The sequence below is a fragment of the Mustela erminea genome, chromosome 5 (assembly GCF_009829155.1).
Source record: "Mustela erminea isolate mMusErm1 chromosome 5, mMusErm1.Pri, whole genome shotgun sequence".
Lineage (NCBI taxonomy): Eukaryota > Metazoa > Chordata > Mammalia > Carnivora > Mustelidae > Mustela > Mustela erminea.
The window spans coordinates 46,826,858-46,851,582 of NC_045618.1; the positions used below are offsets into that span (position 1 = coordinate 46,826,858).

General features: G+C 36.8%; 1 protein-coding gene across 13 annotated transcripts in view; it reads right to left on the bottom strand.

Annotated features, from left to right (window-relative positions):
- The window catches only part of DENND4A (DENN domain containing 4A), a 144,612-nt gene that overhangs the window by 12,330 nt on the left and 107,557 nt on the right, over positions 1-24,725 (bottom strand). For 8 of the 13 annotated variants that reach the window (XM_032342920.1, XM_032342914.1, XM_032342913.1 and 5 more), the window contains 10 exons: positions 24,225-24,356; positions 21,631-21,747; positions 20,768-20,899; positions 14,253-15,352; positions 9,232-9,421; positions 4,237-4,331; positions 2,549-2,724; positions 2,308-2,454; positions 801-999; positions 309-563 (listed from right to left, as the gene is read on the bottom strand). In XM_032342920.1, the coding sequence (XP_032198811.1) occupies positions 309-563; positions 801-999; positions 2,308-2,454; positions 2,549-2,724; positions 4,237-4,331; positions 9,232-9,421; positions 14,253-15,352; positions 20,768-20,899; positions 21,631-21,747; positions 24,225-24,356 (2,543 nt within the window). Of the gene's footprint in view, positions 1-308; positions 564-800; positions 1,000-2,307; positions 2,455-2,548; positions 2,725-4,236; positions 4,332-9,231; positions 9,422-14,252; positions 15,353-20,767; positions 20,900-21,630; positions 21,748-24,224; positions 24,357-24,725 lie in introns of those variants that run through there. The other 5 variants (XM_032342915.1, XM_032342917.1, XM_032342918.1 and 2 more) reach the window with 3 other exon arrangements.

Here is a 24,725-nt window from a genome sequence, read left to right on the forward strand (position 1 = left end):
ATGAGTGGGGCCAAAGCACAAACTCTTCTCATTAAAGTCATTGACAGTTTCTTCTTGAGATTATAACCAAAACACAGCCCATTTTGTGTCAATTTTACAAGAAGGCCACAAAACATGATTTTATCTTACTGCTAGGCTGTAAGAAGAAAAACTATCTGTAAATGCAAAGAAAATAATTTTATTGATCTAATGATTCAGATGGTTATTTTAAAAACCTAGTATAAAAATTACTTTTTTGTCATTTAGAATATGCAAATATTACAATGGTGACAGTAGCATTGCCTTTTAGTTAATTTTTATTTTCATACCTTTGAATACTTGTTACAATGCTCGGAAGAAAGAATCAGTCCGGGTAAGTTACTGGGTAAGTCAAGACGTCTAAAATACCACACCAGGTTCCAAAACACGATTGGATGGTGGTCCACAAAGTCTGCCACTGTTATTGCATGGTCGCCTTCATTTTCCAGTAAGCTTTCAAGCTCCTTCCACACCACTAAAGGACTAAGATATGGAACAGTGATAGGATCTGGACTGGGGAGGTGCCACTCTAATCCTAAAGAATCCTGTTGAATAATAAAAAAAAAAAATGGAAAACACAAGATTGATTATACTAAATCAATTTTTAAAATTCCTGTCAATGATTTCCATATAAATAGAAAATACTAGAATTGTATCATGGCCCTAGAAACTCTTCTTGATGCATTATAATATCAAAGCTCATAAGACTATATAGGACAACAGGAACAGAATCAAATGTAAATCATCAATGTTCAAATTTAAAAAAACACCAAAATACATACAGTAGCTCCTTGTAAAGTAGTTGGCAGGCTGCCTGTAGGAATGAGCTTCTGGCCTCTAGTGTCTTCCTTATCCAAGGGGCCGTAAGTACTAACACTCCTGGCCATTGGAAATATTGGACATTTTGACACAGCTGTTTTTGATCTATCAGCAGGTATCTGAATGCTTCGGGCACACGTATTTTCCAGCAGTTTAGATTTGCTTGGGCATTGAAAAAAGGAAAAAAAGCATATCATTGTCTAGATTTACTTTATTTCATCCAGAACATCCAGCTCTTTAGACTCAGAGCTGGATGCATACCAAAGTAAATCAAATGAAGATGTTCATCAGAAGTTGGCTGGGGAACAGGATATATTTTTAAGTAGTCTAATCATGTTAAATTTCCTATTTATCCAGTGAACTTTAAGTATTCCAAAGTCATTCATTTATCAAAACAGTTAATGGACAACAGTTTATGTGTCAGGAACTCCAGTAGGCCCAGGGGATACAAAGCAGAGAAAAGAGGCACCTCTTCCTTCAGGAGTCACAAGCTAGTGGACCCAGCCAGAGAAAGGGCTCCACTAAACCTACCATCACACAGATTTACAGCTGTGCTGCCTAGGCACTCAGGATCAAACAGGTAGGGCATACCAGCTGGCCTGTACCTCGGATATTTTCCTGCACATGCAGTTACCATTTTGACTTCACCTGCCCCATTATGAATGTGGTGTCTCTGGCATTTCTCCAAAATGGAGTCAATTTCTGCATTTGTTTTAAGTGTAAATTCACTTATACTAGGCTTACTGTAAAGTCTTACTTTGACTTTACAGTTCCTCTATCACTTTAAATGCCTTCTCAGATTATTAGATATTCCAAAGTAGAAGTAAGTTAGGATTGACTTAAGTTCTAAAGAGACAGGGATGAGAAAAAAATGTTCACGGTGAACTTCAAGTGTTCTATATAGAAAATTTACTTTTTTTTTTTTTTAAAGTAGGTTCCACATTCAACGTGGGGCTTGAACTCATGACCCTGAGATCAAGAGTCACATGCTCTACCCACTGAGCCAGTCCAGGTGTTCCAGGTGTTATTTTTACTTTTAAAACAGTAGTAAACATTATCCTATAAGAATTATACAGCTTAAACTCTGGGGATTCATAAAGCATAAACTGTAACTGTTTAAACATTTAGGTTATTAGAGAATTTTAATACTATTTTAATTAGGGAAATAAATTCAGATTATAAGTTTATTATACATGGAAATTTGAGAGAGCACATGTGCGTGCAAGCAAGGCAGAGGGAAAGGGAGAGAGAGAATCACAAGCAGACTCCACGGCCCAGTGCAGAGCCTGATGTGGGGCTCAACCCTATGACACCGAGATCACGGGCTCAGCCGAAATCAAGAATCGGAAGCTTAACCAACTGAGCCACCCGGGCGAGACTAGAAATTTTAAATGGTCAGCTGATTTTTCTGTTATTTTCAGAAACATGTGCAATACATGTTAAAACACCATTCCACAGAATTATAATTACCTATTGAGATCAAAATTCCCTTGAACAGAAATAACAGATGTGTCAAGACCAGATGCTGATGTTGAGATACAAGACTGCCTTGTCTGAGTTGAAAAAGAGGATGGAAAATGCATATTTTCTGTAGATGGGCTTGACTTCAGAAAGTATCTGCAATGTGAATTAAAGGAAGTTTTTGAGAAAAGAGATATTCTAGTAAATACGATCCTTAAACATGAAGGAAAAAGAAAGCACAAATCATTACCTTCCAGGCCGTCTTAAATCTCTTATTTCAATATTCAGAAAGGGCAAGAAAAGATTGCCACAAAATGGGCATGTAGTATTGAGATTTGAATCATCTGCTGTCCAGCCAGCCATGATTTCCTCATCATGGACAAGACAATCACATGTTCTACACCGAGAGCAACTTGAGATAAGAACCTATGGGAGAAAACAATACTTTACAAAGTGAGCCTGTTGGAGATATTATGAATTAAAAACCACTTCAATCCATAAGTCTATTAGAAAACTGTAAGTCAGAAGGATTCAGAATTTACAAACAAACAAATAAACAAACAAAAATAGATTACATTCAGCTAAACTGATTTCAAAGTTTTTACCTGAAAGGGAAACTTGCACTTAAGAAAGGGAACCTTACTATTATAATTACTATAAAACCTGCCATGGTTTTATTAGTGAAAAAGCAAATCCAAGCATTAATTTACTAATACCCAAAATAGGTATTTGTAATTACATATTATGGGTCTGTGTGCTACTCATAGTGTGGTCACCAGACAAGTGTGGGTCCACAAACTCTTTTTGATTTGTGTTAAGTAAAGAAATTGAGAAGAGGACTTAGAAACCCTTAAAGAAATTGGTCATTGCTGCAATATCTAAGTTTGTGATCAAGACACATTTTCACAAGAGTAGCAACCAGGACAGATTGGAAATTAAAAACCCCAACAAAACCATGGTTTGTCACTAAAGACAGTTTAAGAAGTGTTGCTATAGATGAATGTAAATGCTGTCATTACATGAATAAAATACAGAAATTCCTGAAGCCATGAGAAACGTGGGTCAATTGTAATATCTGTGCTCATAGTTATTTCCCAGCTACATGCAAATCTATTTTCCAAATTTAGGCAAACTGGTCTGAAGAAGCAACAACACTCAAAAATGTATTTGGAAGCAATTTCTTTTTTTTTTTTTTTAAGATTTTATTTATTTGACAGAGAGAGACAAAGTGAGAGAGGGAACACAAACAGGGGGAGTGGGAGACGGAAAAGCAGACTCCCTTTGGAGCAGGGAGCCTGATACAGGACCCTATCCCAGCACCCTGGGATCATGACCTGAGCCGGACGCAGACGCTTAATGACTGAGCCACCTAGGCGCCCCTGGAAGCAATTTCTATACAAAAGTTAGGGAAAACTTTTAAACTGTAAAAACATAACTTTTTCATTGTGAGAAAAAAAGATACACAGCAGCATCTCCAGCAGATAACCACATCAAACTGACACAAGAAATGAAAAACATGATGGGAAATGGGGACATAAATGCCAGAACACTCCATGTCCTCTCATCACAAAAGCGTGTCTGCATAGCAGAATTGGTTTTTAAGAGGTTCAAATGTGAAATAAAAGTTCAAAAAGAACACAGAGATAATAAGGGAAACTAGAAATACTGAAAATGGAAAATGCTTTTGTACGTTGATAAATCCCAGAAGAAGCATGGGACTTTCCTAAACAGAGATGAAGTAGTATGACTTCAGTATTCTGAAATACTGGAGATTTTAAATTTATTCAGCTACAATATACATTCTGACATTTTCAGATGCTACATATTTAACTTTTTATTACTTTGCCCCTGACCGTGAATACTTAGGGAATGTAAGTTCTAGGAGGGAGGGAGTAGCGTAAGTAATAAAGGAAGACGCTCTTTGGATTAAAACCGTACCTCCATTGCATAGTTCTGGAAGATATTTGTATTACTTGTGTTGCAGGAAGATGCCACTTCTGCTTTCCCAGGTAAGGCAAACTTTGACAGGGATCCTGTTCATTATTAGAAAACAAGCAAAACCATTACAATTAATGAGAAAGGATATGAAAATCTTTTTTTTAAAAAGGATTTTATTTATTTATTTGACAGAGATCACAAGTAGACAGAGAGGCGGGCAGAGAGAGTGGAGGAAGCAGGCTCCCTGCTGGGCAAAGAGCCCGATGTAGGGCTCAGGGCTTGATCCCAGGACCTGGGATCATGACCTGAGCCGGAGGCAGAGGCTTTAACCCACTGAGCCACCCAGGTGCCCCATGAAAATCTTTTCTACCTCTGTAAATTCTCTGACAAAATGTCCAACTGTTCTACTCAAAATAGCAAAGGTAATTTAGGGGAAAAACAAAAAAGGCATGCATTTTTGTTCTGAGTACAAACTCAAGGAAATGTGCTCTGATTCTACGGCTTCCCACATGCGAGGGGGCGGGAAACCCTAGCCTCATTACTCACTTATGAAATAGTCTTGGGTACAGGCTACTCACTTATGAAGTACTTTGTGGGTACAGGCTACAAGGCATTCCAGTTATTTTTAATTACTAATTTGCAGTTTCTCTTTTTCCATGTTTAAAATATAAGAATGTATTTAGTTCTAAGGTCTAAAACATATAAAATAGCTAATTTCAGTTCCAATCATAAAAAGATTTACTGGCAATTCTCTGTGTTTTCACGATCTTTTAAGATGTGGTACAGCAATCTTGTTCTGAAACATGAGGAATTTCCAGATATATTCTTAAGAGTAATGGATATTAGTAGGTATTAAAACGACGGCAACAACAATAAGTAAGGGGAGTTCTGTGGTCAAATCGATTGTTGACAGTGGCTATATCTTGTTAATAAAACTGGGAGGTAACCTATACTTTTTCTTTCTCTTTTTTCTCAGAGTTACTAAATGTTACGAATGAACACTTATATTTTTATAAAGTAAGGGTAAGAAAAGTAAGTAATGGGATAAATTGCCAGTCCACAAGAAATAAAGAAGACAGGAAAAAGCATGCTCAACACCAATGTGTGTGGGAAACAAGGCAGAAGAAAAATGATCAAATTTCCTTACTACTTGCAGCCCATTGACAAGTCCTTGAGGTGGGCAGAGTGACATTCCTCTAAGGACTCAACTTCCTGGATGGTGACACTTTGCTAGGGCAAAAGGCAATCCCACCTGACCCACAGCCCCCCACCCCATCCTGTAAGTCTACATTAACATACAAAAATTCCTTTAGAAACTTCCTTTATCTCTCCCCCAGCCCCCAGATACATGTTGGCAATTATCCCCCAAGTATATGACCCACTGATACACATCTGAAGGGTCTCACTGAGTAAGGGACAGGAGGGGCTAGGTAGGGAGAGATAGGCAGGGGGCTATGTGATCAGGCTCACAGTAATCCCAGAAATGCTGAGGCATAAGGAAACCAGAGATAAGGGAACAAACCAGACCACCCTGTCCTGGGCATCAGAGGTGAGGTCTTTAATGGCAGTAACATTGTGAACAAGAATAACCAGAGCCCAAAGAAGAAGTAAGCCATTAAAGATGTTATCACTAGTCCTTATTCAAACCGAGATGTCACAAGAATGTTAAGGCATGTTAGCGGAGGCCCATACTGGCAAACCTGGCGGGACCCACCTCATTCCTGAGAGCTTTTTTTGTATAACCGCTTAATAAAACTTTTTATCACTTTACTCACTCCCTTTTGTCCACAAGATTCATTCTTCAACTCGTGAGAAAGGAACCTAGCTCTCCCTCTTAACAATCATAGGGATGCAATCAGCATGATCCGGAGGAATGCCCTGATTGCTTCAGTAAATAAATGACAATGGGAAAAGAAGATAGCTCTAGAGGACCACCAATGGTCCTAGGCCGGCTTCACAGATGGGTTGAGAGGGACAGAGAGGGCTGAAGCCTCCAACAACCTGTAATCTGCTTACAGCTGGTCGAACTGCAGTACCTTCCCTGGATGGTTCCCCACAACCCTCTGTAATCCTTCTCTGCTAAAGCTAGTTCAGAATTGCTTTCTTGTACCTTCTATCAGCCTTGACTAATGAAATCATTTATGTGGGGAGCCTCCCTTTCACAATCTGGAGCACAGAATATTCACTTTAATAAATATGAATCAGGTTATGAGGTTTATTTCTTAGCACAACAAATTGTTCTTGTAAGTTTAAAAAAGGGGTGAGGGAGCTAATCACCTGATTTCTTCATGAATGGATGACAAGAGGGAGAAAAAGAGAGAACAAAGAGGAAGTTAACAGACATATTAGCCAAATGCAACAAGTGGACCTTATCAGGATCCCAACTGAATAAGCCACCTATAAAAGGAGATTTATGAGATAACTGTGAAAATTTAAATTAAATATTTGATATGAAATTTTATATTGATCAAAACATTAAAAAATGTAATAGCATTACAATTATGTTTTAAAAATATGAATGAGTCACAAAGGATATATACTGTACATGTTCCAAACAGAACATGCTAACACATAGTGTTAGAAGAGAATGTTTATCCATGAGGGGGCAGTGACCAGATGTGTGCATGAGAGGAGGTTCTGGATATTGTCAGCATTCTGTTTTTTGATCTAAGTGCTGGTTACTCAGATGTCCTCAATTTCTGAAATGTATTTACATACATAAAAGTGTACACATTACATGCGTAACATTAATAAAATTAAAAGTAAGTTTATCAAATACGTAATTTTTTTAAATTGTTAAAATTTTTTTTTGAAAAACCACTGACCCACAATGACATCACTCAGGCTGAGTTCCCAACTGGGGCTTAACACCTAATCTAACTGCAGTTTCAACTTGCTCAGAGTGTGGTCTTAGTCAGTCAGGAATTTTCTGGCCAGTGCCTGGGAGTCTGCCACATGCATCCCTCCATCATGCAAAGTAAGATGAAGCAATCTGCATGATAAGGCCCCCTGCATTTCCCCCTAAGGGAAAGTGACTTTGCCTGGAAAATCTTTCTCTTTTGCTAATAACTTTCTTACCTCATCCTTCTTCTATAAAAACCTTCCATTTTGTACAGTTCTTGGGGCTCCCCTCTTGGGATGCTGCCTGTTTCATCAATTGTTAGTAAAGCTAGTTAGATCTTCAAATTTATTTGGTTGAATTCCATTTTTTAAACAATATAAAACATTAAAGTCCTTATATTTTAGAGTTACATATGGAAGTACTGATGAATAAAATTATATGCTGTCTGGTATTTACTTTAAAATAATCCACTGGGCAAGGAAAAAATAGTGGGACTATAGGAGAGGGAAAGATTAAACAAGATTGGCCATTTGTTGATAACCGTTGCAATTGGGTAAAGGGCAAATGGGGGCTCATTAGGCTATTCTTTCCACTTCTGTGTACATTTGAAAGTCCCTACAATAAAGGCTTTTTTTTTTAAAGATTTTTATCTATTTATTTGACAGAGAGAGAAAGAGATGCAGCGAGAGAGGGAGAATCAGGCTTCCCACCAAGTAGGGAGCCAGATGCACTGCTAGATCCCAGGACCCGGCCTGGGATCATGACCTGAGCTGAAGGTCATGAAGCTTAATGACTGAGCCACCCAGGTGCCCCAATAAAAGCTTTTTGAAAGTACAAAGGTGCACATCAAAAAATATTATAGTGAATCCATTCCTCATACCATATCCTAGGATACATTTCAAATGGATTAAATATCTAAATCGGGAGTCAAATGCACTTGTGTACGGAAGCTAAGAATGGTTTTTACATTAGTTAGAAAAAGAAAATGATAACAAAGAATATGTGACAGAGAGGTGTGTGGCCCACAAAACCTAAAATATTTAAGATACAGTCCTTTTCACAGGAAGTTTATTGATCTCAGAAAATGCTAAAAAGAAAACCAAAGAAGTGTCAGAAGAAAGCACTGGTGAGCCTAGAGAAGGGGACATTTTTCCTAATATCTCCAAATCCAGAAGCAGGAGGGAAGTACTGATAAATTTGATGACATAAAATTAAAAATTTCTGTGTGGCAAACCCCTCCCCCCCAAAAAACCCCAAACAACAACAAAAAAAAACAACGCACAAAAACTTGACAAAATTGGAGAAAGTATCTGGCAATTATATGAGACTATATATTGCTATATAAGAACTAATAAAACTTTTTTAAAAAAAGGGCCAACAAGTGACAAAGGCAGTCCACAGAAAAAGAAATACAAATAGTCCTTAAACATATAAATAGTTACTCAACTTACAAGAGGAATATAAATGAAAACTAAACTGAAATACAGTCTTCATTGATCAGGTGGCAAAAATCCCAAAGTCTGCCAACATATTTTGTTGACATGCTGTGAGGAAATAGGTATTCTTATATACTGCCACTGGGAATGCTAACTAGTATACACCCCTGGGGAAGGCAACTTTGGCAGCATCACTTCAAGGAAGAATTTGTATCTTTCAAAGATACCCTTGCAAAAATATAATGACATATATGCATCATAGCATTATTTATAATAGTCAAAGACTAGATACTTAATATCCATCAGTAGGGAAGTGATTAAAATAAACTCTGATATATCCACAGATTATTAACTATGCAACCGTAAAAATGAGTAAGGAACAATGCAATGTGATGATATGGAATGATCTTTAGGATATACTGTTAAATGAAAAACACAAAGAATGGGAAGGTACATTACTTTTTGAGTAAGAAGATATCCTTATATTTTTAAAGAAACAACAATGGAAGGATAAATCAAAATGAATAAAAATGGTTACTTCTAGGCACAGGGAGAAAACAAGATGCAGGGGTGGAGATGGACAGCAGAGCTCGTTCTACAAGTGCCCTGGTTCTTACTGTTTTGACTTTGGAGCCATGTAAATCTTTTGCAAAATTAAAACAAGGAAAAAAGGTAAAGACATGACATATAAATGCAGTAGGACCAAACTGGACAAACCTTCTAAGGAGGCAGAACTTTCCAGGCTTGTTCTGCTGAAATCAATTCCCTTAGTCCCTGAAATGGCACTGCTCTCTTGGGAGGAAGTGGCTCCTTCCAATTCATGGCAAACATCTTCATCTGTTAAAGAGGTAGATTCGGAATCCTGGGCTCCCACTGAAGAAAGACTGGTACGATCAGAACTTTGATCCTAAGGACATAATTATAAGCTTAATTTCCTTCATATTTAAATTTAATTATTTAAAATGTCACTCCTAAGGCAGAGGAAATGTTTAATCACCCAAATGATCAGTTAATCAACATTAAGTCTATAGAAATAAAACCACCAATTTTACAAGGGCTATTAATTTGGACAAACACAGGTGGGAAATCATTTAGATAGCATTTTTAGTTACATGAAGTAGAGAGACCTGTTGGTTAGATAATCTTGCTGATTTTGAAGCTTTGTTTACTGTTCATTTTCCTCCCAGGATGATACCATTAGAACTGAATTTTATTCTTTTAAAATTTCATGTATATTTACATTTTATTATTTTCCATAATAATCTAGGTTTCAAGGAGATGTATTTCCAGTTTTCATTCTTGAGAACACCAAACTGTAAGTTCAATGTTTTTCTGGTTATACCAACCATACATTAAGAAAATCTAGTCAATATGAATTTTTGTATAAAGAAAAAAAAATTTAAGTATCTACAATTCTATTGCCCAGATAATACAACTTATTTTTTTCTAGTCATGTTGAGTGTGTGTTGAGTTGTTATTTTTAGGATTATGTGAATATCTATATTGGCTTTTCCACTATATCTCATTATATTTTAAAAAGCAGGTACTCTAGGAATCATACACATCCAGTCATTTACAGTCTACTTAAAGTTATACTGTACCACTTGGTATATAGTAACTATAGTGACTATCAGCAGAGTGAATCCCTTTATCACCGTAAGACATGACATATATTGAATATTCCATAAGATAATGTCATAATTTTTGTTTTGGGCAATTACTTAAGAGGAACAAAAGCAGTCTTTTATATTAACTATTTACCACATATTCTATTTCTCCTTCATTCCTGCAGGTCCAGTTTTCTCTGTGGTATTATTTTTCTTCAGCCTGAAGAACTTCCTTTAGCCTAGCTCACATAAGAGGTCTGCTGGCCAGGATTCTCTTCTTTTATCTGAAAATGTTTTTATTTCACCTTTCCCCCTGAAGGATATTTTCACTGGATATAAAATTCTGGGTTGACAGTTCTTTTAACAATTACAAGGTGTTCGCATGTATTCTTTGGTTCACGGATTGTGGTAAAAAATATATGGTTTTTCAAATCCTTATTCCTCTGTGTCATTTTTCTTTAACAGTTTTCAAGTTTTTAAATTTTTTCTTCCCAGCAGCCATTTTATTAGCAGATGGGCATTTTCGCTTTTTAGCAGTTTGCTTATGTGTGTGTACAAGTGGTTTTCCTTGTGTTTATTCTGTCTATAGTTTACTGAGCTTCTTTTATTTGTAAATCTAAATCCTTCACCAAATTTGAGAAGTTATTTCTTATTTACTTGTTTCTTCATTATTTATTTCTTCAGGTATCTTTTCTACCACAATCTTTTCCTCTCATACTTCTGGAACCCCAATTATATGTTATTCCTTTTAATACTGTCCCACAAGTCTCTGAGGTTCCGTTCATTCTGCAAAAGGTTTTTCTCTCTCTGTTCTTCTAATTGGATAACTTCTATTACTCAGTCTTCATGTTCAGTGGATTTTTTCCTCTATCTTCTCCATTCTGCTACTTAACCCATTCAATGACTTCAGAGTTTTTTTTTTTTTTTTTTTAGTTATAAAATGTGCTTTAAAGAAATAGTTTCTATTTCTTGCTGACAATTCCTTCCTTTTCATTTATTTTGAATGTGTTTTTCTTTAACTTCAGGGAACCTAGTTATGATAGCGACTTCAGAGTTTCTGTCAGGATAATTCCAACATCTGGGTCATCTCAGGGTTGTCTTTCCCTTGAGAACTGGTTTTATCAATTAACCAATTACTTGATAAATCAAGTAATTCTGGATTTTATTTTGGCATTGTGAATGTTATGCTGTGTGGTTGGGTACTGTTATAATATCTTGGAGAACACTGATGCTTTTGTTAAGCAGGATTTGTTACTGAGTTATGTTCAGTTATGTTCAGACTGTAATTTGTGTTTCAATTTTTGTAGACAGTGACTTAATTCTTAGTCACTTCTGTAAGACTCGTCTCTGCTGGTTCACTTTTATCCTATGTTATGTGCAGCTCAAGAACTAGGCTTGATACTCATGTTGGCCATTCACAGAATCTGGGAATCCCCTTCTCTCAGATTCCCCTCAAACTCTCCAGCTCACAGATGTCCACTTCTCTGGCTCCTCTGTCCAGGAACCAGGGGTTTTCTCTTGAATTTTCATCTGCCAGAGGTGTCACACCACACTGTGACTGGAGCCTGCTCTTGGGGTAGAGATGCATAAGAAAAGAAAATGGGGGATTCACATCTATCTGTGTCCCCCCTACAATCTGCCTGGTTCTTCAGAACCCTTAGATTTTTTTTTTTTTTTTTTGCATTTTTTCTGGGGTTTTCAGTTATAATCAGTGGGAGGGATGGGCTTTAGCAGCTTTATGTCTCCAGTGGAGGTAGGACTATCACCCTCACTTTTATTTTGATTTTTTAAAAAAGATTTTATTTATTTATTTGACAGACAGAGATCACAAGTAGGCAGAGAGGCAGGCAGAGAGAGAGGGGGAGGCTAACTCCCTGCTGAGCAGACAGCCTGATGCAGGGCTTGATCTCAGGACCCCAGGACCATGACCTGAGCTGAAGGCAGAGGCTTTAACCCACTGAGCCACCCAGGCTCCCCATTTTGATTTTTTTAAAAAAGATTTATTTATTTATTTGAGAGAGAGAAAAAGAGAACCCACAACACACACACACACACACACACACACACACACATACACACGTACACTCTGACACCCCGCCCCCCATGAGAGGGGCAGAAGGAGAGAATCTTAAGGCAGATTCCCCACTGAGCTCAGAGCCTGATCCCACAACCCTGAGATCATGACCAGAGCTGAAACCAAGGGTCTGATGAAGCTCAACTGACTGAGCCACCCAGGCGCCCCTCACCCTCATTTTTAAAGATGATATTTGCTGGGTGTAGGAAAATAGGGTGACGGCTATTGTCCTTCAGTGCTCAGAAGGAATCTTTCCAGGGTGTCCTGATATCAAAGAAAAATTCAGGTGATCCTAGTATTTAAATTAGCAAGAGGCTTCTTTGTTCAGAACACAAGTGGCAGTTTCTTACTGTTTTTCCATTTGAAGGTAAGATAGCTCTTTGACTACTTTTAAGATTTCCTCTTTGTATTCCATTTCCATCTGTCTTAAAATTAGACACATAAGTATGGTTTTCTTTGCATTTATTCTGCTTGACATTTGTAGATCTTCTAAATATGTGAGTTGCCATCTTTAATCACTTCGGGAAAATTTTTGGCAATTCACTTTTTAAATGTTCCTTCTATCTCATTCTGTCCTCTTCTGGAACTCAATTACATCAGTGTTAGACGTTTTCACTAAATCCTATATTCGTTTTTTTAATTTTCCGTTTGATTTCCAATCTGCTTCAGAGTGGATATTTTCTACTGAGTTTCCAGCTAGTTTACGAACTTTCTTTTTCTGTATTTTGTCTGCTGTTAAATCCAACTACTGCATTTTTAATTTCATGTCTTTTTCGGTTCTCAAGTTTATACTTGATTTTTTAAAATAGTTAATTATCTGGTGAAATTTTCTACCTTTGCAGCTGTTTTTCTTCAGCTTTCCCTTGATTTTCTCAAACATATTAGAATTATTTCAAAGCCTCTTATTTAAATACTAGGATCACCTGCATTTTTCTTTTGTTTTTTAAGTTATGATACTATCTCTGGGTACGGCTATTTTTAATTAAATAATATAAAAAACTATAAGGACTCCAGATGATATTCTGTTCCTCCCAAAAGGACACAGTTTTTCATGTGTCAGATAGTCTGACAGTCCAATCACAGGCTGACATGAGTCAAGCCTAGGCTGCAGTTTTGGTCAGGTGCAGTCCAACTCTGGTTTGCCAATACTCCTAAGGCATGGCTCTGCAGGACTTCCAACAAAGGGCTTGGTGTGGTTGCCAAAGCTCTTCCGGCTTCTATCTCCTCCACCTGCCCCTAAAATTTATGAACTCTTTGTGGCTATTCCCAGCACCACGAACTGCTGAAAACTCTTCTTTGTCAGAGACTTTCTGCTTACCTTTTTAGTCTCCTGCCTCATGCAGTATCAGTATTTGGAAAAAGTCTTGAAGGAAAAAAACCAGTGAACCTGAGGACCCTCAAGCCTCCATTTTTGTCTATCCAGTTCCACAAGATCCAAAAGCTCTAGGTCCCCCACCAGCTCTCCTCAGTCCTTTAAGGCAAAACCTGGATTTGCAACCCCTTGCTCTCAACAAACACCATTAGGGGGAAGCAGCTCTAGAACTTTGGGCTCATCTCTGTAATTCTGGCTAGAATCTTGTACCTCTACTTTCTATTTGCTTTAGCAATTCTCTGATTAAACAGATTTTTTATATTTCATTTAGCTCTTTGCTCTTGGGAGATGTGTATATAGGTCTATCACAAGCTACTCCATCTGAACTAGGAGGAAAAATCCTATGTCAGCCAGTAATTTTTGAAGGCATGCTAGACACTACCTGAAAAAAAAAATCTGCATTTTGAAGGAAATAATAAAGCTCAGTAAGCATTTTCATATGACACTGATTTTTACTCCAGCTACAAGTCATTTTCTTTTAAAACTGTACTTATAATATGTTTGTAACATAACCTTAATGAATTTTCATTCCTTATTATCCAAGTTCAAGTTGTGATACTTACAAACTTTATGTGTTCAGTCTTTTTGGTAAAGTTGTGTTCAAGGAACATGGTAAAAACGGACATTTTTGCAAGAAAGGTACTTTGGTAGTGGAGGAAGGCAAAAGGGAAAGTAGAAAACTTACTTTAGATGACGTGGTATACATGGTGAATCTTGAATACCATTTGCTGGCTTTCTCTGCAACTCCTTTCCCAGCAGTGAACATACTGTTCCTTAGAACATCTAGTTTAGGTACCAGCAGCGTATCTAAATTAAATGAAGGTGATGAATGAGTTAATGCATCTTGAGATTCTTCCCTAAATGGGCAAGAAGGTGAAAAGGCTGGAGAAGACCAGAGTCTGTCCCGTGGTCTCTCCTCAGTTTTTGTATAACTTTTAGATTTGGTAAGTCTCATTGGCCTTGGAGAATGGGGAGGCAGGCTAGATCTTCTGCACGCCTTGACCAATGTTGGACTTTTCTTACTGGTTGATTTGTCATCACATGCCCGTTGTAAATCGATGCTTGGGGTACGGCTGGTCAAAGGACTGCTCATGTTATTCATATACATCACAATCTCTTCGGCTAAGTCACGCCTGGCGGATGGTGTTGAAACGCTTCTGCTATCTTCGTCATCCTCTTCTTCCTCCTCTTTTTGCTGCTGTTCAGTCTCAGCAACCAAAAGAGAGAGGGGATCAAATCCTGTGGCAACATCCGTTTTTTCAGAAGGTTTTACTGAAAAGCTGCTGCTCATACGCTGAATCCTCTTGGGGTTTTGCAAAGCAGGGTAACTCACTTTTGACCCATCTGTCTCACTGTCTAAGTCTTCCAAATCAAAAATAACAGGAGAATCCACTTTATCTGCCAAACAATGAGAACCATCAAAAGGTGTATCGTCATCACTAAATTCCTTTTCTAGACTGTCTCTTTTTGATCTTACAGGTGGCTTCCCAATATCAAGACTAGTTGGTCTTGTGCTTTTTGAGATAACGTTTGAAAGAATTTTTGCATCAGCTCCTAGTTTTTCGACCATATCTCCAGGGTTTGCCTCCTGGTTGATTCTATTGAGCATGAGTCCCATCAGCACTCCTCCACTAAGATTGCGGTTTCTGCTTCCCCAGGACAGTTGCTGCTGCAAATTAGGTTCGTTGTCACTTTTATGCCTTTTCCTGAAGCACCTACTTTGACTGTTTCCTGTTTCATTTGTACCTTCAAAAGATGACAGTAACAGCAGCTCAGATGTACTTTCTGAAAAAGAAGAAGAGTGTTTTTAGCGATGAAAAATGTAATGTGCAGATATATCTTAAATATTTAAAATACTAGGAATGAAAATGAAAATAGCAAGTACTCGCGGAGTGCCTGCTATTTGACAGACACTATAACTAGGCACTTGACTTACATTATCTACTGTAATCATGCCAACATCCTTATGGGATGAGGGGAAACTGACACTCAGACAGATGAATTAGCTAGCCGGAAGTTACCCAGTCTGTAAGTGATGGAAGTGGGATTCAAATATAAAGGGTATGTGCTGAGACATAAGCATGTACTGCTTTTTAAAACTTTTAAATTAAGATTAATATTTACCTTTATTAGAATGGGAGATACAGGCTTTCAGAGAAGAAATACGTCACGGGAATAAAAGGCATAGCAGGGGGAATATGGTCAGTGAGATTGTAATAGCATTATATAGTGACAGATGGCAGCTACAACTGTGGCGAGGACAGCATACGTAGAGAAAAGCTGAATCACTGTTCCGTACGCTGAAACTAATGTAACACTGTCTGTACTCAAAAAAATTTTTTAATGTACCTTTCTTATATTAAAAAAATTTTTAATGTACCTTTCTTATTTAATAATAATAATACATTTATATTAATTCCACTAAATTGATTAGACAATGGTTATACAATTGTGGTTAAACTAGATGACCTTTAGATTCTGAATCTTCTACCTATAAAAATGAAAAACAAAACCAAAAACGCTAAACTAAACCAAATAAAAGGCGGCTATGTTCGCTTTATCCATATATAAGGATTATTTTAAAACTCTAAATCTTATGACTATAGATGTTGCTAAATAATTTTACCTTTATTTTATATATGGTTTGCAAATTTATACCAGTTAAATGTGAATGGCTATTTTCTACTCAGAAACATTTCACTGCTTTTTGCCAAATTACTCAGGAACTAATGCTGAAAGCAGCAAGTCAGATTTCTGATCACTTTAATTGTCCTTATTTTGTGGGAGTCTTCTAAAGCATTAGTCTAGGTATGGTATTGCCAACTATTCTTTTTATATGCTTATCCAACAGAACTAGGGTGCTATAACAAGGCAATTACTAAAAATGTGCCTTTTTCCTGCCATGTGATGCATTTAGGTAACAGGATAGGCCGTAAAAGGGAATACTGGAGACCATAAGAGCCTACAAACTAGTAATGTAATAAGCATATACCATTAACAAGGAAAATAGCAAAGCAGAAAGGTAAAGTCTATTCTTTGTCTCTTTATCACCTACGACTAAGGGCATGAGAAACCAAAAGTATACTTTCTTGGAACATTCTAGGAAACCTCTCTGCTTGACGATTAAATATCATCAAAGATGTGGAGGGAGCTTATAATCCTAAAACAGTACACTGGGATTGCACTTAAATCGGTGGGCAGGGGATCCCCTTGCAAAGTCAAAACCATGTTACGGCCTGAAGACAAATAAAGCTGGTTATCCAACTATACCAGGGGTTGCCAAACTATGGTTCTGAGCCAAATCTGGCCTGTGGACTGTTTTTGTACAGACACAAAGGATTTTACATTGACAGTCACATACTACAAAGAAGAACAGGTAACAGAACAGTATGTGGTCTACAAGGCCTAAAATACTATCTGGCCATGTACAGTTAAGTTAGTCAAATCTCAGGTTCACACACATGCTAATTCCACCAGACTATGCAGGGTGCTGCATGCCTCTAAGACAGAGCCAAAAACGATTTCAATTCCTTGAGTCAGGCGGTTCTATGACATAATTCTGGCCAGTAGTGTTAAAGTGGTAATTACTGAAGGTTTCTGGAAAATTTTTGTTTTCCTGATAAAAGGGGATAGATGTGGTTCCCTTCCCCATTTTTTTTCTGCCTCACACAGACAGGTGATGCATGAAGTTGCCAGTGCTCCTATTATAAATATGGTCAGGTCCAGAGAACTGATGGCGAAGCCCTGGAATTAACATCTTGAGCAACTGTTTACCTTTGAATTTCTTAATTGAGGAGAAAACCCTTGATGTGTGTAAGTGACTGCTAATCATATTTCCTGAGTCTTAAGCTGAAAGAATTCCTAGCTGAAATACTAGCCCCTTTTCAGATTTAGAACGTTCTATAATCCCTTCCTACCACATAGCCTTTCACACATTGCTTCCCTCTGCCTGGAAATCTCTCAATTCCTCCTTTGCAAGCCCTGTTCTGATTTGTTGTTGACTCAGACTTCATATTTGCTAAGGAAGTCTTCCATGACCAACGACCCACCCCCAACCCCAGGACACATCCATTTATTTTATGTTCTTGTAGAAACTTACAGCCCTTCTTCACAGTATTTAAGCTCAGAGCCTTTTTACATTTACTTGATTATTTGATTAATGTTTTCCCATCTCTCCCACCTGCTTTCTCCATGAAGGCCTAAGGGACTGGACCATGGTTTTATTTATTTATTTTTTTTGCTGTTCCTTATCATATCCCCAGAAACACCCAACATCTGGTTACATATAGCAGGAGTTCAAGGAATAATTAGTGAATGAACACTGTCTGCTGGAAAACAACTGTCAAACAGACCACCCCAGAATATGACACAGTATAACGTATTATAATACAACATACTATAGCTAAATATCGTAGCTAATGATAAAAAGTTAAATAGCAACCAGAATTAGGCTTAGAAAAACATCCCTGAGTAGGTTTTATTTCAGAATAAATTTTCTTGTGGTTCAACGCTCAGTTATTCAATATACATTTATCAAAATGTTAAATTCTCAATGTAATCCTGAAGTAACTATAGAGTGATGATTTTATTTCAATATTGAGTTAAACATGAAGATATCTCTTTCACTCCAGTATCTTTTAGAAGCTATCAGATACATAGCTATTCATATATATATAGCTATTCATATTATACAGTTATATAAAATATCCATATGTTGTACTACAAAACATAAACCTAAAAAATCCTTTGACTCCTTGCATGTACTAGTATATAAGAAAAGTATTATTGAAAAATAAGTATTTCTATAAATCCCATATACAGTAGTGATAAATCCATAGAATTTAACAGATGGGAATGCTTTCAAGCCCAAAATCTCAAAGATGAACTAATAACTCTAATTCACACCTAGGAAACCTCTATTATAGGCTTTTAAAACCTGACTTGTTAAGCATAAAGGGTAACCAAAGACAGATGATGAGTCAGATGCTGAATACTATAACAAAATGCCAAGATCAAAGGCGATTCACAGACCTGTACCCCTGGGGATAAAAATATATTATATGTTTATAAAAAATAAAAAAATTTTTAAAAATGCCATGATCAAAGGATGGTTTACAATCATATTAAAACAGGGGTCATAAAAGCAGATCTTCAGAAAAAGGCGAGCATGAATAGACAGTAATGAAAGAACAATAAGGCAAAGGCTACCAAAGGCAAGTTATTATGGGTTATAATTAGACAATGACTAGGTTGTGAGGCAATTCCATGATACCAAGAAAACAAATTTTAATGTTTGAGTTGTAACAATGATCTAAGAAAGAAATGCAAAGAAAGTTACAGAGCATTTAACTTTTTTTTTTTTTTTAAAGAGCTAGAGCAGGTGAGTCAGCACACTTTTTCTATCGAGGGCCAGACAGTAAATGTTTCAGTCTTTGGAGGCCACACAGTCTCTGTGGCAACTACACAGCCCTGCTGATGGACTGCAAAAGCAACCAGACTGTACAAAAATGAGTGAGTTGTCGTTGTGCTCCAATAAACCTTTGTTTGTGAACACTGATGCTCGCCTTTCATGTTAATTATCATGAGTCACAAATACTATTCTTTTTCTAATTTCTTCAATAATTTAAAAATGTAAAAGCCGTTCTTAGTTCATGGGCTTGTATAAACAGGCTGCAGGCCCAGTGTGGCCCATGGGCCATAGTCTGCCTACCCCTGAGCTGGAGGCATATCTCACTATGCTACAGAACAAGGATCACTGTAGCAAGGCCATGTATAAACAGAGAGCTTACAGCCTTGATAGCTCAGTCCTTCAAGATCTGTTTAGATCCCATGTGATACAGAACTGAGCTAATACCAACATAAAATAGCACATAAAATAGCAGGCTTGTAACACTAGGAGCTTTGAATGCTATGTCTATTTAAGCCCCCCAAAACCGCTCTGATGAAAAATTTGTGAGACCAAGCATTCTCTCAAATCTAAAACCGACCTTTTCATTAACTAGTTGATAATTTACATGACCTGCCAACAGCCAGATTATGCCTTAATTTTCTCATTAAAATAGTGCTAATATCCCTTCATGAATATAAGCATTGCTGTATTAGTAAACATGAAATAATATATAGAAAGCACTTTAAAAAAATTTTTTTTAAGATTTTTATTTATTTATTTGACAGAGAGAGAGATCACAAGTAGGCAGTAGGCAGAGAGGCAGGCAGAGAGAGAGAGGAGGAAGCAGGCTTCCCGCTGAGCAGAGAGCCCGATGTGGGGCTCAATCCCAGGACCCTGGGATCATGACCTGAGCTGAAGGCAGAGGCTTAACCCACTAAGCCACCCAGGCGCCCCTGGAAAGCACTTTTTTTAAAAAAGGATTTTTACTTTATTTGACAGAGAGAGATCACAAGTAGGCAGAGAGGCAGGCAGAGAGAGAGGGGGAAGCAGGATCCCTGCTCAGCAGAGAGCCTGATGCAGGGCTCAATCCCAGGACCCTGGGATCATGACCTGAGCCAAAGGCAGAGGGTTTAATCCACTGAGCCACTGAGGTGCCCCTAGAAAGCACTTTAAAAAAAAATTTATATCTGTTTTAGAGAGAGAGAGAGAGAGAGAGCATGAAGCGGGGGGGAGGGGCAGAGAGAGGGGGAGAGAGAATCTCAACCAGACTCCCCGCTGAGTGTGAAGCCTGACTCGGGCTTGATCCCATGACCCTGAGATCATGACCTGAGCTGATATCAAGAGCTGGATGTCCAATTGACTGAGCCTCCCAGGTGTCCCAAAAAGCACTTTGAAGAGAAAAAATAGGTATTGTTATCTAAACTATTTTGAGGACTATCCTTTTGCTTCTGAAAAAAGTATGGACAATAATGAAGATTAGAGAACTCTATGCTTCATTTAAAAATTGGGGGTGTAAGTTACCCTCAGATGGATCATCTCACCTGCTCCCATTTCCCCCTTCCAGAAAGTCCCAATAGTCTAAACTCAAATGATGGTATGTGGCTTGTAGGTTTGCCCTTATACTTTGTTAAAACAAAAGCTTGAACAAAATATATTATAAAATATAGAATTCAAGCTACTAAGCTATACAGTGAGAGGCTATGCAAATATATAAAAAATAATCCTAGAGATTTATAAAGACTTAAAAAAATTCACTAGAAATACAGCTACAAGATATTCTGCATATAAAAGAGGTATACTATTCAACTCACCTGTGCTTTCTCCTGATATTTTATCAGCACCATTGTTATTTGTACCACTGGAGCGAACTATACTGGAAGAACTTTGATAATTGAGCTTAGGAAGACAATCAGCACTTCCTTTGGTACTCTCGCTCTCTGACACTGCAAAGATTAAAATGGAAGTGTTAATAACAATAAAAGCTATAAAGAAGCTAGTTAGCTTTTATTTATTTAGCTATTATACTATTACAGAAGGAATAAAGAGAAGTAGCTTTTAGTTGTAAATATTTCTATCTGATAATAAGTGATAAGAAAATACCAAATACCTCTCTATTTGCTGATCACAAATAAATGATTAAACTTATTTGAGGCCTTAAAGTGTTTCAACTTACTAAGTACTGGTCATGCGTGAGGTCCACACATACATTTTACATTTCTTCTTTGGTCGTGAAACACTGCTTTTGATGGAGGTAGGCAAGGGAGGGAATATGAGTTGCAGACCATTAACACAATCACTAAATAAAAATATTGTTAAACCTTAGAAAAGAGTCACTGTTTGAAGAAATACATATATATTTCTACTATAAGAAGCGTAGTAATTGATCAGACAGTGTTGTGTGACTGAGGCTGTACATGTCACACAGTAAGTATGCCTGGGTGGTGCAGTTGGTTGGCATCGGACTCTTGGTTTCAGTTTAGGCTGAGATCTCAGGGTTGTGAGATGGAGTCTTGTGTCAGGCTCCACGCTCAGCACGGAGTCTGCTTAAGATTCTCTTTCCTTCTCCTTCTGCCCTACCCTTCCTCCCTGTGCTCTTTTTCTAAAATAAATAAATAAATCTTTAAAACAAAAAAGGTTCACAAATTTATTCAATATCAACTTAAGAAATACCTACAGGAACTAGAATCACTCCCTTTCTTATCTTTTTCTTCTTGAATTTCCTCAGTAGATATATCTCCTCTTCTAACTTCATCCTTAGATAATGAATTATATCCAAGATCAGACTGGCCACCTAGGAAAAAAAAGAAAAAAAAAGAAACAAAACCCCTATGCTGTTTATCATAAACTTCTTTAGTGAGAACAGCTGGAATTAGAAGCAACATATTGGTGTCCAGGTTTACTTATGAGAAATTTTCTGGATAACATCCAATTGAAAGCATTCTTTTGTTAGCTCTCCTCCCCCATCACTATTAATGCAAGAAAAAGATGATCTCAAAGTAATTTGTTTTTGGCTCCATACTGCAGTCAAAAGTGATTATGTACATTCACACTACTATCTGGGCTTCTAAAGTTACAGACAGACCAGACATTCTTTAGGCCTATGACGTTTCTAGGTGAAAGTCAAAGTTCCAACTAAGCAATGCAGAAGAAAAATCTGCAGAGAATTCATAACAGAACATTCACACATAGATCACTGGAGCCAAATGTCTAAATGATTCTACCAAAGAAAATGAGTTTATTTAAATTTATTGATAGGTAGTTACTTTCTCTGAAAATTCAGTTGGATAATTATTGAATTGTACCTGAGTATAAATACACAGGAATGAGAAAAAAATTAGGCAAACATTGCACTGATATAAGAAAAAAGGCCCTCTGTAGTTTCAAATTGTTTTCACTAGATTAGCATCAAAACATAAGGTTTTAAATCCTAGTTCTCCATCTTAGGAGACATAATTTTAAGTAAACCACTTAACCTTTTGGTTTAGATTTCAAGTCCCCAGATTTCTAACACACAGAGCATGGTTATGATTATATGAGAGAGACTATATATGGAACAGCTTTATAAACTGGTAATGAACTGTATAAAGAAATTTATATTATCACTAGATATTTACTTTAATATCTGTTATGATTTTGAGTTTGTATTTTTTCTAATCAAACTTTTGGCTCTGTTTCAACAGAAAATAAAATTTAAAAATATGAAGACAATCTTGATGAAATTCATGCTTTTATTAGATTCTGTACTGCTTTAAAATAGACTTTTTAAAGTCCATAATTAAAAACAAAAGATAGGGGGCACCTGGCTGGCTCAGTTTGAAAAGTGTGTGACTCCTGATGTTGGGGCTGTGAGTTTGAGCCCCAAATGGGGAGCAGAGATTACTGAAATAAAAATGAGACTGAAAAAAATTGATTTCTTCATTTTTTAAAAAGATTTTATTTATTCATTTGTCAGAGAGAGAGAGCAGAAGCAGGCAGAGGGAGAAGCAGTTTCCCCACTGAGCAAGGAGCCCGATGTGGGACTCAAGCCCAGGACCCTGGGATCATGATCTGAGCTGAAGGCAGACGCCCAACGGACTGAGCCACCCAGGTGTCCCTGATTTCTTCATTTTTAAGAGTGAATGCCTGAGGATGACTACTATAACTCTGATTAAATTCACATTGCATGATAAAAAACTAAAACTAGCCAAGGAAGAACTATGAAAATTACATTTCAACACAATTTGTTTACATTTATTACTCTTCAAAGTAGGCAAAAGGAGAGACAGACCAAGATAATGTTACCATTTGTAGAGACAGAAACTTCATATTTCATTATTTATGCTTGGATTTTTAAATTTAAAATTTCTGTCTGTTAAGAGGTGTCTCTTACACTCTGTTCAAAAGTCATGGGATGCCTGGGTGGCTCAATCAGTTAACTGTCTGCCTTTGGCTCAGGTCATGATCTTGGGGTCCTGAGATTGCGCCCTGAGTCAGGCTTCCTGCTCAGCAAGGAGTCTGCTTCTCCTTCTCTCTCTGCTCCCCCCTCTCCCCACCACTTAAGTTCTCTCTTGAAAAAAAGAAAAAAAAAAGTCATGTGTCTTTTTAAAAATGTACTAATGGAAAGGACAAAATCATTCAAGAAATTGTGTCAGTTTTAATTCTTAGAGAAAACTTACGTACAAATCTGTTATTTTAATGAAATTAATAGTATCTTCAGTGCTAGAATGCTATAACTTTTATATGTATTTGCAAGTTTTTTATTATACCTTTTTAATATAGTTTAAGACTCACAAGAAATTGCAAAAATAATACAGTACAGAGAGTTCCTGTGTACTCTTCACCCAGCTCCTGTCAATAATATTATCTTACAAGAAACATAACACACTGTTAAAACCAGGAAGTTGATGTTGATATGTATTAGTAACTCTGATCAGGGCTATTAAGTTTCCTTTTTAAAAAACTCTAATAACATTTTCATAATTACGAACAAGAATTTACCCTAGGAAAGTGACAAGATACATAGATCTGTGTGCCATCCAGAGTTAATTGGATTACCATGGACTAAATACTTGAATAAACTCTCTTAAACTTTTATCTATTCTAATAAAGAATGAATAAAATAGCATATAGTTATTAGACACAATATCAAACCAAGTACCTAACATATACAATTAAAAAATGACAGTTAACCTAAATACATCACTGAGAATTAAAATCTCAAAAAGACAGGCTAGCAACTTTATTTTTTTAAATGTACTGTAATAAATGTATACATAAGCACACACAAACCTGTACTAGATCTATCATCAGTAGCATATACTTTGATTAAACCCGTATTAAAAGGTGCCTGCTCCACAGTGTGTGTCCCATGACCACTATCCATGCTGCCATGACTAACAGCATCCAGGTCACTGCCATCTGCTTAAGAACACAATTTGACAGCATTTTACTACTCAGGCAGATACCAAAAATACACATTAGTTTGTTGCTCAAGCTAATAATCCACTCATACTGAACATGAACGTGCCACATAATTAGCAAATTACAACTATGACAATTATAACTACTATGAATTATTAATGGATACTAAAACAAGATCACCAAAGAGTGATAATTTAACAGTTAAAGAAAAAAAGTGACTTAAGGTATTTTTTAAATGGGAAAATAATATTAGAATTTGTTTAATGGCAATAAAAATTAGAAATCATTAAATATTTTGAAACCATTTAAAATTTCTAAGAAATGTAAATTATAACTAGTCAATTAATTTCTTTTTTACAAAGTAAAATA